General features: G+C 37.3%; 1 protein-coding gene and 1 pseudogene across 1 annotated transcript in view; one reads left to right on the forward strand and one right to left on the reverse strand.

Annotated features, from left to right (window-relative positions):
• LOC109392503 (serine/threonine-protein kinase Nek4 pseudogene) overlaps positions 1–14,671 on the forward strand; it is a 29,442-nt pseudogene extending 14,771 nt beyond the window's left edge.
• A 689-nt stretch (positions 14,672–15,360) lies between these two features.
• Positions 15,361–16,909, reverse strand: part of NOAZFP (nucleolar atypical zinc finger) — a 19,508-nt gene continuing 17,959 nt past the window's right edge. The window contains exons 5-6 of the mRNA XM_019661041.1: positions 16,746–16,899; positions 15,361–15,596 (exon numbers count right to left, since the gene is read on the reverse strand). Of these exons, the coding sequence (XP_019516586.1) occupies positions 15,361–15,596; positions 16,746–16,899 (390 nt within the window). The remainder of the gene's footprint in view (positions 15,597–16,745; positions 16,900–16,909) is intronic.

Genomic DNA, 16,909 nt, shown 5'->3' on the forward strand with positions numbered 1-16,909 from the left:
AAAACGACAGCAACTTGTCTTCCCCTTCCCCCAATTCCCCAGCACTGTTCCCATCCCCCCAATTCCCCAATAAAAAAAAATAAAATAAAAAAAAGACAAGATAACTCTAGATCAATTATGGCAAAGATTAAAGTGAAATGAAAGGTTCTGTTTTCACCCAGTACAAAATATTCACCCTGAAATTGCTACTGGATAGGAGAGGCTAACTGACATATTATACTATCTTAGCAATTGCTCTGAATCAAAACTATAATCTGAAGTCCCATAGCAAAATGAGAAAAGTGGTATTTTTGAGATGACGCACATCCTTAAATTATGCTCTGAGGCAATATGAGATTGGCTCTTTCTGGCAATCATGGGTGCCATCCTGTCACTCACCACCGTATGTAATTGGTTATTTCCCCCCACTTTTTCTCATCTTTCTCCTTCTCTCACCTCTCTTCTTTCCCAAACTCAGTTCCCTCTTTATGTTTCCTTTCCCCTCTGCCCTAACATTGACACTGTCAGCCAGGCCTCAAACTGGCTTTTAGTATTCTAGCCGAACTGTCTCTATCAGTCATTTTCAATCCTTTGCTGTCCCAAAACACATGAGGGATATACGTAGCAGCACACTAATCAGTATTCAAGGCTAGCTCCCTTCAGCATTGATTTTAGGAGGTGGACAAGGGCATATGAGTTCTTCCAGGAACAGGAAAACTATAGGTTGAAAGCTTCTTTTAGATACTTCCAATGACTGTCCCATGAGCATGCTTCCCAACGTCCCTTCCCCACCACGTGGGGCATCTCTGCCCTAGAGGTTGCTACCCAAAGTGGTGGTCCACAGGTCAGCAACGCCGGCATTACTTAGGAGTTTGTTGGAAATGCAGGATCTCAGGTCCCCACTCACTGAATCAAAATCTGCATTTTAACTAGGTTGTCACATTAAAGTCTGAGAGGCACTGCTCTATCATAATAGGAATACAGTAAAACACAGCACGCCTAATGGTATAGATGTCATTTAACTATCAATAATAGCATATGTAATAGAATATCATGGTCTTTGGAGTAACGTAGGTTACTTTTTAATTCTAACACCTAATAACTGAATCTTTAGCAAATTATTTCACCTTCTAGAGCCTCAATTAACTCATGTGTAAAATGGAGATAATACCTATCTTGCAGAGATAATTTATATATAATTCTTAGCATAGTGCCACACATAGAGTAGGTGTGGAATAAATGGATTTTTAAATTTAATTGTTAAAATTAGTGTTATTGTTGTCATTATTTAATCTAACATAGTTTCATATGCTATTAAAAATTATTCAGCTCAAGTTATACAGATATGCTTCTCATCTTTCCAAAGCTTACAACATAAAATGGACAATAACTATATGGGCAATTGCACAAAAAGAGCAATGTACTGACAAGATAACACATTCATTCAAATCTGTTTGTGCTGAAATTTTAGTGAGCATGAGCTAGGGTTTATTAGTCTGACCCACTGATTAAATAGCAGTATCTGAGACATAAACTACAAAATCAGGAAACTACTAAGAGATGATGAGATTAAAACTTTAGCAAATAAAAAGTACATCAAGGAAACATAAAAAATTTGGTAACAGAGGCTTTATCTTTTTAGATAAACTTTTTTTATATCATAGTGTTAACAATAATCTCTAATGCAATTTTTAATGATCTAATACAACCTGAACTGACTAGAAATTCCTTATAAGCTCAAGCCAAACATTGAATTTAATGTACCAAACATAAATGGCATACTTTTTAATCCAGTCCCCGAAGCAAAACTGTCAGAAACGGCCTTTTACTCTTTGTTAATTCAAAGATAAACAGGGCCACCTCTTTTTAGCATTCCACCCACCATGTAATTGTGCTATGTGTACCTATTTTAGGTCAAAGTCCTTGTCAATTCTGAGCCTGAAAATTAGGAGTAGGAATAAATAAAACATTTTAAGTTATTTCAAGCTCTTCTCTTTAATACTTTACATTCAACTCCTAGTTCTCAACATACCTCATTATGTTTAAAAATATAATTTTAATAAAGGATTGCTTAACGTTGCTTTCACATAATCAAATGTCCTTTTGTACTTGTTTTACCAGAAATTAAGAGGTAACTATGAGTCTTTCCCTAAATCTGTCCCCGTTGTACTGTTTGTATTAGTTGACCTCAGATTTCTAAATAAGCAAAACTCATTTCCAGTTGACTTCTACCAAGACCATTTCTCTGCTTTCTCAATAGTTATATTAAAATTACTAACATCATTTACCTCTTTATTAATGTTTGAATATTAATAAATTGCATTAAGTTAGCTAATCCAAATAACATTCTGATTTATAAAAATTAATTTGAAATGTATATTAATAAAATAATCAATTATTTGAGGCTTAGAACAGATTTTGGTAGGAATTCAGTTGGAAATTCCTGGTATATGTAATACAAAAGGTTAAGATCTGGAGTTTTCAATACAGACATCTTTTTACCCATTATTCATTTAGAACAGGACTTCCAGACCAGAAGGGTATCTAGATAACATTAAAAAAAAAAGGATTAGCTGGGAACTCAATCATGGGTAGAACTCCAAGATTGAATGAATTTATAAAGTGGAATATAATCCAATCTATTTTGAGGTATCAAACAAACACCCTTTATTTAGTTTTCTCTTTGTGCTTTTGCTTTGTTTTGGTTTGTTTTTAAGTCAACTTTCAGTCTAGAGATCAGGGGTATGTTCTCAAGTCAGCTAAGTAGATTTCAAAGGACTAGAAGTATAACAGACAAGAACTTCCATTCATCCATCCATTCATTCATTTATTCACTAGGGTTAATATGTGCATGTTTGTTTCTAATCTCTACAAATTAGGGGGAAAATATCACCGTTTTGCTGTTAAAATGGTGAAATAAAATATAGTTTCACTAACATAGAGAAGATATTAACCAATGATTATGAAAAATCATGGTTTCTGGGTTTTTATTAACAACTGCTTGTTTAGAAGCTATGATATGCCAGTAGCTGGCACATGATGAGCAAAGACAGCAGGCTCTCTGTCCTTATGGATCTTAAAGTCTAGTGAAGCAGAAACAGAAGTAAAGTAAAGAGTAGAATGTGGCCCTCAAAGTACACACTTCTATGGGAAGATATGGGAGGCAGCCAATCCAGAATGGAGGGGTCAGAAAGTCTTTCCAGGAGAAAGAAGGATGTCCAAGTTGAAATCTGCAGGGCGTTGACACAAATTTATTGCCATTTATGATCAAAGCAATAAAAAGTAAAATAATAATAATATACAATGTTTATATGTGATTTTTTTAAATGCTTTCAAAGAAAAGTAATAACATCCTGTATTGGTGAGGGTTTGAGTATAGGGGAAACAGCCTGAGAGAGTACTGGTGCGAATGGAAGAACTGGTATTATCACTCTCAGTACAATGTGGCAATATGCAACAAAAAATATAAAAACATATATATTTTTTTACCTAAAATACCAATTCTAGGCATTTACTCTGAAGAAAAATTAAAGATATGGAAAATAACATCTACAATACAATCTAAATATATAAGTATATGGTGATGATTAAATAAACAACAGTACATTTATATAATGGAATACTATTAAGTCATTAAAACAGTGTAAAAATAAATATTTATTGACATGGGTCCAATCATCATATATTAAATAAAATAAGATTACAAATCTAGGTAGAGGAGGAACCCATTTTTGTTTTTAAAAATACACACACACACACACACACACACACACACACACATACACACAAGTTCTAGAAATGTGTTAAAGTTACCTCTGGGTGGTAGGATTATGAAAAAATATATATATACATTTATATATTTACTTTTTGTGTGTCTCTATTTTCTAATGTTTTACATTGAAACTATGCTGCTTTTATAAGAAAAACAAAAATTATGGGACCAGGAGAAACCTTTTAAATTCTAAATATTTATAATCCCACCTCCTAAGGAGAATAGATGCTTCATTTTGCTGCACAGAGGCACGGGTTGAGGACCAATGTGAGAGGTGAGAGAGGGTAGGAGTTCTCTACATAAACCCTACATAGTGGCCTCCCCGTGCTTACCGCAGGCTGTGTTTTTACACGGACTGTACAGAAAGAGGAGGCAAAGTAAACCTACCTCATATACACCTCAGCCCAGGCCCTTTGCCTGGACTGTATTGTGAATGGGGAGACATGGAGTTGAGGTTTGGGACCTGACTTGTTCCCACTTCCTCCCAGGAAAGAGTAGATGTGAAGACAGCTGAGGCTGTAGCTTTATTTGAGACAAGGCAGCTGGGTGAGGGAGTGGGGAAAAAAAAAAAAAAACCCTACATAGTGCCACCCAATTGAGAAAAAAATATGATCCTGAAAAGAGACACAGGGAGAAAGTGTGGAAGACGGAGAGAGACAAAGAAAGGGAGAAGAGGAAATATAGAGATAAGTACTAAGCAGCTGCTACAATTACTAGAACTTTGGAGAAGGAGGAACTTTCAAGAAGTTTCGCTATGTCATATATGATGTTTCTCCCTCCTGAAGGTTCACAAAAAAATCTTTAGAAAAGCCCCACATAGTAGAATGAAACTTGTTTTATTTGAGAGGAGACACAGTGAAAACAGCCATTTTCCTATTAAAATGAACAGTTTCCCAGAAGTGAAAAAAAAAAGTTTAAGTTTTATGATGATGTGACTAAAAACAACAACAAAAAGGTTGAAAAGGAAATGATGGCAGATTTTGTTTTTGATTTTTTCAAAGCCATAGGCACACGTGTGGGAATCTCAGCGTTATAGTAACTATTCTTAGAGCTGGTAATGCTTTGGGCTAAAAACAAGGGGCCACCCAAGAAAGGAAACTAGAGAGGCCCAGCCATCCTGAGCAGAGCCAAGAGGAAGTCAGGTGCAGCATATGAGGCTAAGCAGCTCACCAAAGACATTGCAGGCCTGGGAAGACGAGGAGCCTTGAATTGAGAAGAGTCATAAAATACTCCAGGTTTTTCACATCAAGGCAAAGTGTCGGTTGTAGAGGAGCCGACAAGATCATGAAAGAGCTCAAAAGAAAGGGCTTTCGAGGAAGCCTATATAGACTTAGATAAAGCTCCACATAAAGATGAGGTTCTCATCAACACAGCCAAAATGATCCTTTAAAAACACTGCATCAGCTTCTGCCACTCCTTCACGCAAATCTCTCTAATGGCTCCTTATTTCACTCACAATGAGCCAACTTCTTTACAGGGTCCCCCATGGTCTGAACCTCTGACCACCTCTTCTCTTTCGGTCCCCATTTCTTACCCACTCCATGTTGACTTCCTTGCTATTTCGCTAATACACCCAAGCACAGTCTCGCCTTAGACCTTTGCACTAGCTCTCCCCTCTGCCTGGAATGCTCTTCCACCAGTTCCTACTTAGCTTACTCCTTCCCTGCCTCAGACCTTTGCGCAAACGTCACCTTCTACAAGTCCCGCCTTAACCACCATATTTAAAGATGCAACCAGCTTTCACATGAAGCTCCACCCACTTTCCAATTCCCCTCCTTCTGCTCTATTTTTTCCCATAGTATAGCACAACTTATGTATTATGTTTACTGTTTTATTGTCTGTCTCCCCAACAAGGGCAGAGCTTTTTGTTTATATAAGCACTGGTATGGCCCAAACGTCGAGAACAGTGCCTAGAACTCTATTTGTTCTCAAAAGATAATTTTCAATAAGTTTTCAATAAATAATCCTCAACGTTAACTCAGGAATCTGGTTATCTTTAGGGTAACCATACAAACTAAGGATAAGAAAACCTAAAATAATTATAAGACCTTAAAATAATTCTGTTGGAGTATTTGGCGTTTTACTATCAAATAAATGTTCAAATTGTGATATGGTGCCTATCAGTGTCATTTCTAAGTGTTCTTCCTTCTCTAAGATCTTGAAGGTAAAAACTGGCTTTCCATTTTATAGCTAGGCTTCAATTTCTTCACCTGTAAGATGAAGGGGTTGATTGCACCAGGTCATCGTAATGATCTCTCCCAAAGGGCTGCAGTCCCACACTTATAACTTTCAAGTGTTTGTTCCAATATCAAGGTCAGAAATATTGCCAGTCCTAGCCCTGCACATAATGTATTCACTGGCCTGTTTTTCTGTAAACTGCCTTTAATCTATCGTCTCACTTTCTCTGGGTTCTTCTACCAAAAATGAAAATCCAAGTTTATATTTGTAAAAACATAAAAGCAAGAAAGAGTTGACAGGCTTTTCTTAATGTAAAAAAACCTCTGGATTTTGAAATTATTAAAAATACTAAGATAATGAGCAGAATCCATTGACAACCATTCATAAAACGAGACTGTTTAGAAAAGTTCCATGTGGCAATATTTGCATGTCATAAGTTTGAAAGAGGAGTAATTTCTCCTCCTTTTTTTCTCAACTTCAACCTCTTTTCTGGTAATAAGTGCTTTCTCTATTGCATAACATGGTAAGGTTCACAGAGTCCAGTCCCCAGCGTTGTCTCTGTGTCTTACTATAGCATTAAAAATGTCTAGTCTCAAGTTTTGATGGTTCACACAGCTTGGCAAAATGTGAAGAGATACTATTGGGTTGTCAGAAAAGTCATGATGCATTTTTGCAACAGATGGAACTCATTCATTTTTGAAAGTACTAGAGTCATTCACATCTATGTTATTGCTATGTCATTTGATAGATGACAGTTCTAACTTCATTCTAAATGAAAATTGAGTGATTTGGTTGAGTTTTGGAGATTTCACAAGTTGAAGATGGAAGACCAAACTGTGCATTTTGCCATACTTTACTGTTTTACTTCCATAAAGGGAAGAACACACGTCAAGCTTGTGAAAAGTTGCATAAAGTTTATGGTGACAATGCTCTATAAGAACATCAGTGATGATGATGGTTCACAAAATTCTGTGCTAGTGATTTTGATCTCAATGACGCTCTTCGGTCAGGAAGGCCCACTGAGGTTGATGATGACAAAATTAAGGCATTGATTGAGTCAAACCCATGTTACATGACACGAGAGATTGCAGAAACATTGAACATCTATCATTCAAGTGTTCATGACCACCTGAAAAAGCTGGGATACGTAAGCAAGCTCGATATTTGGGTTCCTCATGAACTCAAAGAAGTTCATTTGATGGCGTGTATAAACATCTGCAATACGCTCATTAAACTTGAGGAAAACAATCCTTTTTTGAAGCGACTGATAACTGGTGATGAGAAGTGGATTGTTTACAACAATGTGGTGTGCAAACGGTCTTGGTCCCGACGTGATGATTCATCTCAAACTACATCGAAAGCAGACATTCATCAGAGGAAGGTTATGCTCTCAGTGTGGTGGGATTGTAAAGGTGTCGTGTTTTTTGAGCTCCTATCAAGGAACTAAACAATCAATTCAAATGTGTACTGTTGGCAATTGGACAGTTTGAATGAATCCATCATCCAGAAACGTCCAGAGCTTGTTAATTGCAAAGGAGTTGTGTTCAATTGCGACAACGCGAGACCACACACAAGTTTGATCACCCATAAAAAATTATTGGAGCTTGGATGGGATGTGTTGCCACACCCACCATACTCACCTGACCTTGCATCGTCAGACTTTCATTTGTTTTGCTCTTTTTAAAACTCCTTGCGTGGTATAACGTTCAATTCAGATGAGGCTGTAAATCAGCACCTTGTTCAGTTTTTCACAAATAAAGACAGGTCCTTCTATGAACAAGGAATTATGAAGTTCATTGAAAGATGGCAAAAGAAACGGGCAATATATCACTGATTGATCTTTGTTCTTTATATAAATAAATGACCTTTGAAAAACATAAACAAAATACGTCATGACTTTTCCAACAATCCAATAAATTCCCAAGTTCAACAGCTTGTCGCACCTTTTAGAATCATTTTAAATCAATTAAAATAAAGCAAAAAACTAATCTGTAAATTCAGCATTGTTTCAATTAATAAGAAACTATGATTTTTATGAGCAAATATATATAGCATGCATACATATATAACATCACATCAAAAAAAACAGCTTGTGTCAAAAAAAAGTTAATATGCTTTACCTATATTTCAATGTCCATCTTCTGTCTCTCTCACTCAATCTAAATAGATAACATTTTTTCATGCCTTCAAAATCTGAAGAAATATTACATCTTAAAGTACATGCATTTCAGAGTTACTGCTTCATCAATGAACAATTAAATCTATTTTATATGTTACAATGATCTTCACATTAATTTGCCTGGAGTAAAAACAAGAGCTCCACACAAGATTGATCAAATGACTTTTAAGTCCCCAATGCTGCATTGTTTCAGAATACAAATGGAAGCGTATTCCATCCACATGAGCACTCAATGACTTCCTAATGAGCAGGTGCCATCCTGGTGATGGAAATATGTAATGATACTACCTTCAGACTAAAGAAAGTGCCCAGAACTCTGCATTTGAGACCTGGCACTGAAGCTACATTCTTTGCTGGATCAATGGAAGCCTCATTTAGACTGTAAACGAATGTGCTCTGGATGAGAATATTTTTATAAGTGGATTAAGTATATTTTATAAATGGATTTTTTTTTCAGAATTCTCAAATGTCCCTGATTTTCCATCAGAAATTATTCTTTCCTTGTCTTGACCATGCCATACTAAGATTAACAAAGACCTGATAAGAATTCAAGTTTAATAAACCACTGTAACCCCTCCTCCTCTATTAAGTATCTTGAATTCCTCCTTCCACACGCCACTTTTGTACAAGATTATCATACCATAAAACAACCACCAAAAGAAAGAGAATTTTAAGGAAGACTCCATGTCAAAATGAGTACTTCTTCCCTCATCTTATTTATTCAAGAACAAGGATTTCTGGAGAAGAGAGAATGTCAAATCCTCGGTCATTTTTATCAAAGTTACACAAGCATGCAGTTTCTTAATGGCTTTCAATTTTTTCAGCAGTTCCCAAGTCCTTTTCTGCTATCTGGTTGGCCTCCCATTCACTGTTTCTGTAGTGTACTGTGTTCACACAGAAAATCAAACAAATGAGAAAATGGCCTCCAGATGCTTCAAAAAATTCTCTTGTTGGAGCCAACACAAATGGATTAGGAAGCATTATATCCGGATGCTACGCCTGGTGCATTTCATTTGAGAAGGCACAAGAGAAAAGGCAGAAAGGCTCCAAAGCTTCACACTCCTCAGAAAAATAAAAGGCAACTGGCTAACAAAACATCAGTCAAAGATACGGACTGGAGGAAAATTGGAGGGACTGCCATTTAAGGTACAACTTAATTAAACACAAATACGGTATCCAAGCATATCAGTCAGGATTGGCAGGCTGTTCTATGCTTTGGTAACATAAAAATACCAAAATATCACAGGCTTAGCACAACAGAAGCGTTTCTCACTCACCCAGATCTGCTGTCTGTGCTGGAGGCTCTGTCTGGCTTTGCCAGAGACCTTGATCTCCTTGTTGGGAGAGGTTATCGGGAGAACCTCACTGCTCTTTGACCTGCAAGCTGGACCCAGGTGATCCCAGGAGCCTTACTCCTTCCTCCCTGTCCTTCAGTCTACACTCTGCCCACCATTCCTACAGTAGGAGCCACTTTGAAAAATGCAGCCTTGAGAGAGCAATGTGCTGTGTTGAAACCACCTAGACCATTTAAGTGACTGAACCCTGTTAAGGCCTCCATATAAACTGTTAAGATTCTGGCCATCTGTGGAGTGATCTACTTGTCTTGCAGTTGCCCAGGACCAGCTTCATAGGTAAGTTCCCTTCTTTGTTAAACCACCATCTATGAGTCTGGAGTGTCCACCTCTTTCTCAGCGCTCTCTTTGCCCTCCACGTACAGGGACCAGTTTGCAAACCAACACTGAGGGCACCCAAGATGACCAGGCAGCAGGGAGTACCCAGGGCAGTCTCATTTGGGTATTAAGTACTCTGGCACCAAAGCATCACATGGCACCTGTACTCACATCTTATTGGCTAAAGCGAGTTACATCACCACACCAAACCTTAAGGGGGCACAAAAATACAATCTCTTTCCCACTCCTATGCCCCAATGTCATGCCGGGAAAGAGAAGAACCAGAAACACTGGTGAACGACCCAAATACAGTCTGCACCACAGAAGATTAAATGAACCAAATTTCCCTTCTAGATGTCAAGCTCCACCTTCCCCAGCTTGTTTACTGGTCCCAATATGTTCTTTACCAACACGTTTATGTGGAATTATGGAATATAAACAGTCATAAAACATGAATGGAACAGATGCATAAATTAATAATGGTGAGATGAATATTTACATAAAAGATAGGATTTTATACTTAATATTAAGGCAGATAAGCAAAAAGAAATTGAGAGATATTTTGAATGAATTTCGGTAGGCAAAATTATCCTCATTTATTAAAGTGAACTAAGGAATGATAGAGTTGAAAAGTGTATGAAAATAAAAATGTAAAACAATGTTGTGCTTCTATTCCTAAATTCAAAATTGTTATGATTTTGATCAAATATATCTCAAGTTTAGACATTTGTTACGACAGTTGCTTTATTCAACAACAAGATCACTTGTAAGAAAAATCTAAAATATATAATTTTAGGACTAGCTGGATGCACGCAGACTTTTTAGAGCACAATTAACAACAAAAACCAAAATCTTCACATATTGCTACATATCATCCAGTACCCTGCAATTGATTGCTTTTATTATTCAGTGAGTAGTCTCAGGAGATTTAAAAATTGCATGATATCATCAGCAGGGTTTAGAGATGAAAACATTGGCAGTATGTGTGTGAAACAGCAATGTGATATAAAAAAAAAATGGTAACAAATCCAGAACCAAATTTTTCCCTATGTACAATGACAAAAATACTTTTAAGAATTTGAAAAAGTTTTAAATATAGCGTATGGAAACAACATGGTTAAATCTATAACTTCCATGAAAGTGGGCAGAGCTGAACCTAAAAATAGAAAGGTTGAATGAGAACAAAAAGAAATGATGTGTTTGAATCTATCATTGATGAAAATTAGAGAAGTAGAAAATAGAGATGAAAAACTTATTTTAAAAGAAATATGAGCTATGCCTATTAATTGATTCTCATTGTAATAGATATAGTGATCCTATCCATCACAACGGGGCTTATCCCTTTGTGACAAGACAGCGTACTCATTCCAGAGGTCACAATTTCTCGGCCCCATTTTGGATTTCCTCTGTTGAAAATGTCAAGTGCACTGGGGGCAAGGGTATTACTGGACCTGGAAATGTTGCTTTTTCCTCAGTCTTGATTTCATCATATAATAGTAAGAAGTGTTGATAAGCTAGAGCTCAAGGAAAGGAGGACAACAAAGGATTTAGAGATACACTCTTCTTACGAAAAATGGATAATATCCCAGGAACCTGGGATATTTCACCTAGAAAAGAAAAGCCACAGAAATAACATGATGGCTCTCTTACAATGTGTGAAGAGCTATAGTGCATAAAGAGGATTTGATTTATTCTTTGTAGTTGGAAAGGACTGATTATGATAGGAATATGGATAAATACAAGAATTATTCATAACAGTTATAACTAACCAAATAGATTTGATAGTAAACTTCCTTTATAGAGAACATTTTAAAAATTGAATGCTTTGGCTGGGAGGGGAGTCAAGAGAACATTTATTTATATGGAATGGGAGGCCAGATGAAACAAACCCCAGCATTCTTCCCAGTGCTCTGATTATTACAATCTATACATTTAGGGCTTTTGGCACATTTCTTAGATACAAATTTCATTTGGGGGCGGGGGGAGGGGAATCATAGATCCAAATCTGATGATTTAAGTGGACGATTAAGCTGGTTTATACCGAAACAAAAATTTGTGTGTGTGTGTGTGTTTATGTGTGTAGCTAAATGAAACGAGACCCTTCCCAGATATATTGATTTTCAAGAACCTACATTAAAGAAAAAGCAAGGACACACTTTCATATATAGCATAACATGTAAAACATGGTGGAAGTTTCAAGCATTTAGGTTTTGCCATTTTCATACTTCTATCTCTACATATTGTTACTACCTTATCCAGTACATAATGAGAAGAGGCAAACTGGGTTGCTCATGTATGACATTCAATCCCACACAAGCATAAAGGGTTGCACTTGCTTTGTAGATGAGAAACTGCATTTTCAAAGAGGAGTCATAACTTTCCCAGTTCACACAGCCAGGGTAAGCCTGAATCAAAGATTTAAACCTGAACTAAGGTCTCTCTGACTACAAAACCCAGGTCCCATCCCCTTTGCCACACACCTCTCACAGTGTCAGGATTCCAGACTTTGCTCTGGGACTTTGTACAAGGTAAGACACTAAAGAACATGGTAGAAGGCAGCTTTGTCTCCTATATATTTTTAAAGCTCAAATAAATATGCATGAGCTGAAATGTAGAAAATGATATTTTCTAAATATCAGAAAATTATCCACATTTTTTAAAAAGCTGCATAAACCATGAGAGCTCTGATTAATCTATTATTTGCACTTCATTGTTAAAAGGCAAACAATTATATAATTTTAAAGGCTTTGCTTCATGGGAGAGATCATACAAAAAATTTAAAGCTCTCACTTTTAGCAGTTTTAAAGGAATAGCAGGGAAATGGACTAGTTAAATTCTGAGAAACCTCTTTCAATTTTATCTACATAAACATGCAAATATTTTAAAACAAATATCCCAAAGGGAGAGTCAAATCAAACCTCACTCCCTCCTACTCTCCAGCTTGTCATATGCATTTTGCCACAACTCAGCCCACTTTCTTTTCAACGAACAACATTTGGATGCACAGTTTCCTCCACTTGCTTCCTGATTTAGCCAGGATGATAACAGTCATTAGAGGCTCACTATGTTGCTCCAGCTTTGCAATCATTCCCGTGATCTGGGAGGCTGCATACACAGCCGTCATTTACCTAGGGCTCACAGCTCTGGTTAAGAGAGACACAGCACAACTAACACTTCAGAATGTTTATTGACATGGAAAATTTAGCATCTGACACCAGGGCATATCTTTAATTGGATGGTTATCATTACTCTCACTGCCATAATGTTATTCAGTGTTGAAAAGAATGGCTCGATAACGATAACTAGCTTGGTTGCTAGGGCTGGCATCTGGTATTCATTGCTCATTTGGCCAGGTAACATCAATGGGCAACAAGTTGTTTTCTTGTCGCAATAAGAGCATAAACTTTTTTTGAATCCATGGATCACTTTTAAGTTGGAGGCCACAAAGGCAAAAACCTCCAAAAATAATATTAAAAATGGTGACTGTTGCTTCCGTGGTTTCTGGAAAGGCTGAATCAAATCATGAAGTCACTACTCCCCCAACCACCCTCTTCTGAGGGCTCTGAAGACAAAGGTTTATCCCAGGAGAAACAGTCATTGGCCCCTCAACTGTCTAAAAGACTATCCCTGCAAAGCAGACGACATGAGCAGCACCACAGAATCACCAGCCACAATCAGTACCGTGAATATTGACATCTGACCTGCAGACAGGGACTTGAGTGATGGCTTAGTTCAAGGAAATGAGCCAAGACACTTAGATGCCTCTAATGAGCTAGAAGGTAAATGCAGTATTCTCAAGTGAAGGACACGCTGCAGGATAACACGAGGTCCAGCACACGACCTAGAAACCTAATTCGTACGTGTTCCTCTGACGATGTTACTGGGGAAAGGCATGATCCAGTGAGGCCTCCGCAGCCCCCAAACAAAGACCAACAGCCAAAGGACCAGGATCAAGTTGCTGGTGAATGTATTATAGAAAAAGAGGACAGAATCCACCCAGGTTTGCAGCCACACAGCTCTGGGTCTGAACCTTCCTTCTTGACAGTGATGGCAGAACAGAGAACAGACTGAACACAGGGGGAAAGAGACAAGTTCCAAGAGGCTCCTCCTCACCTTTTGCCTCCTCTTCCCACTGTTGGAAAAGTGGATGTCACATCAACCCAAAGGACACTGGAGACCAAAGTAGAATGAGTGGTCACTGGGTCTGTGAGCAGTTCAAGGAGCAGTGAGAGGTCATCACCAAATGGACCATTATCAGCGAGAGGGACTAGAACAGGCATAGGAGATACTCGCCTCGGGCCCTTCAGTGAGAGCAGTCCGAGTGCAGCCCGGCCAGGGAAGCCACAGAGGAAGGCCAGCCCACCGCTGCCCATGGCTGTCTTCTCACCAAGCTTTGCTCAGGGAAGGGAAACTCACCCATTGTTTCTCTGAGGAGGAGTTAAGTTCTTCTACAAGTTTAGCTGATAAATCAGATGGGGATTCCAGGGAAGGTAAGGTCATACAAACCAAATGAGTGACTTGGTACAATTGATGACTCAGCCTCTGAAGAGAGCTGTGAAGACCTCCCAGGGCCAGATCCAGTGTCAGAATTTTAACTTCATCAGAAGTATCCTGACACACTGATACTTCATGGGATACTTGCAGAAGAGTCAGAACTCCGTTTTAAAGAGCTACCTTTAGTTATCATGCCAGGTTCTGAGAAGATCAGAATAGCTGAAGTCTTAAGAGCTGATGTCATCCGGGGCCTGGAGATTCAGCTTTTGCAGCAGGTGTGTGATCTTTTGCAAGAGAAGGATGAATTGGAGAGGGAGGTACCTTTGCAGGAGTGCATGGGTGAAAAGTATGACTTATAGTGTGAAAGCTCGCCAGTTGAAATTTTTTNGTATTCATTAATTCCTCTTTTTATTTTTATGTAGCCTAAGTTCTTATGGAAATAATTTAAAAGGATAGAAATCAGTACTGTTTACTGCTTACATAACCAAAAAATTAAAAAAAAAAAAAGGGAAAACGGATATCACTGAGATCTCATTATCTGAGTCAGATCTTTTGAGATTAGAAATTAATAAATCTGTAAAAATGTATTGCATAATGAAGTTACATGTTAATTCATATCTGTACTAAAATCAGAAATTGCAAATTATACTTTGTAACTTAACAATCATTATAGCAGCTTAAAATCTTGTGAATTTTCAGATGAATTAAAACAGATTTTAAAAAGCTACGCTTTAAAATGAATTTAACATTTTATAATTCACAATAAAAACAGACTGGTATAAAGTTATTGCTTATTTCTTTCCACAGACCATTTCAAGCCAATGATTATGTATCTTATCTGGTTCACTTTTTAAAATTTATCCACATGTAAAAATTTACAAACATAGCCACCAAGTAAACATCTCCTACAGAATTTTCAAATAGTCCCCATGTGACCACAAAAACAACAATATAATGATAGAGCTAAAAATCGCAATACAGCTACAAAAACTCTGATCTAGTAGCAAATTACCAACCCGAAACACTGTCAGGGAATTTACTTATCATATACTATGTGAAGGTTAATAGTGACATACTAGTCAACCATCTCAGTCTCCACAAAGAGGAAGATGAAAGAGACAGAAGATACTCAGTTTTCTATGATCTTGATTTGAGGAACAAAGCCAGACAACAGGAAACGGGAAGNCTTCATACTCATCCTCCTCATCATGGTAGCTGGTATCACCGTACTTATCAGCTGAAAGGCTCTTCCAGTAGGCATCGTACCCAGAAGCTCCGTCTCCCTCTTCGCCTCCAGTCTGCCTGCCAAATTTCAGGGAGCGCGCTACAAGAGACAGACAGGTACATGCGCTTGATTCGTTCCACTCTCTACACCCGAATTTTCTTCTACAATATGTAAAATGACATGAACTTGAGCGGCTGCTGCTTACTCCCAAATGAAAAAGTAAGCCACATTTTCCTAATTCCTTCACTTAATATTTAATTGGAAAGAAAGGAAACCTTAAAAAACAACAATCAGTTCTATCCTGCTTAGAATCTACAAACACACCATGTGTAACAAATAATAAAGATGACAATGTCACTTCACTAAATCTGGAAAAAGTTGGAAAACAAAATAAGAACAATAGCGCTCTCTAAACATAAGTTAAATAAGGAATGTTAAAAATTAAAATGCCCTTCGTCTAATCAATTAAACATTTATTTTCAAATCACAGAGTTGACTTCATAAGCCATTACATTTTTCATAAAAGCAATTTCATAATTCAGATGTCCTAGAAGACAAAACCTTTCATTTCCTCTGTCTGAGCAGCGACACAAAGTTTAGTGCAAAAAATCAGCAACATCATCAGTCTAACCTCATTGTAGAACTATACCTCTGATTAAACAAAGTACTGTAAGTCATTCGGAATTATGGTTCCATTCTGATGTTTGCTAAAAAGTCAAATTCTTTTTAACAAAATTGCGAGCTGCATTACTATACACATATTTATAGTAGTCTTATTCCTTCAGAAAAGTTACATAAAAACCATGAAACAATTTCCTACAGTAGTGATGTAAGCACAGCTGCTCAAATTCTATGCACCTAAGAACAGCTTCGGAATGAGTTCCAACTTCCAAGTACTGAAGATTATCGGCACTTGAATATTAAGGATTTATAGCTACTCAATTATTTAACAAGGAAGCCTCAGCAGAAACAGAAAAATCACTTTTTTTGGTCTTAAATTTCAGTAGTCACTATGTCATTAACTGAGGCAAATGCCAAATACCAGAGTGAATGATGGTTTATTTCTCAAGTTAAATTGAGAAATTTTACCCATATATTTCCCAAGGTTGTAAAATTCCACTTCCTTAAGAGAACACATTCATCTTTTCAAATAGGAAGAGACAAAAATAAAAATAGAGAAAAAAGAGATAAATCTCATCTAAGCACAAGAGCAAAATCACCCCATTGGTATTTTAATAAGAGCCTTACTTGACATGCTAAGATCCTTGGTTTCCTGAGTTTCATGTCCACATTTAGGACAGGGAGGCTGTTTTCCTTTCTCTTGTTTAAATACCTTGCTTCTTGTATGGTCATCACAGAAACAAGCCTGTATCAGAGAAGTAAAAATAAGCAAATAAATCATTCAAAAAAAA

This window comes from Hipposideros armiger, unplaced genomic scaffold, assembly GCF_001890085.2.
Source record: "Hipposideros armiger isolate ML-2016 unplaced genomic scaffold, ASM189008v1 scaffold_333, whole genome shotgun sequence".
Taxonomy (NCBI): domain Eukaryota; kingdom Metazoa; phylum Chordata; class Mammalia; order Chiroptera; family Hipposideridae; genus Hipposideros; species Hipposideros armiger.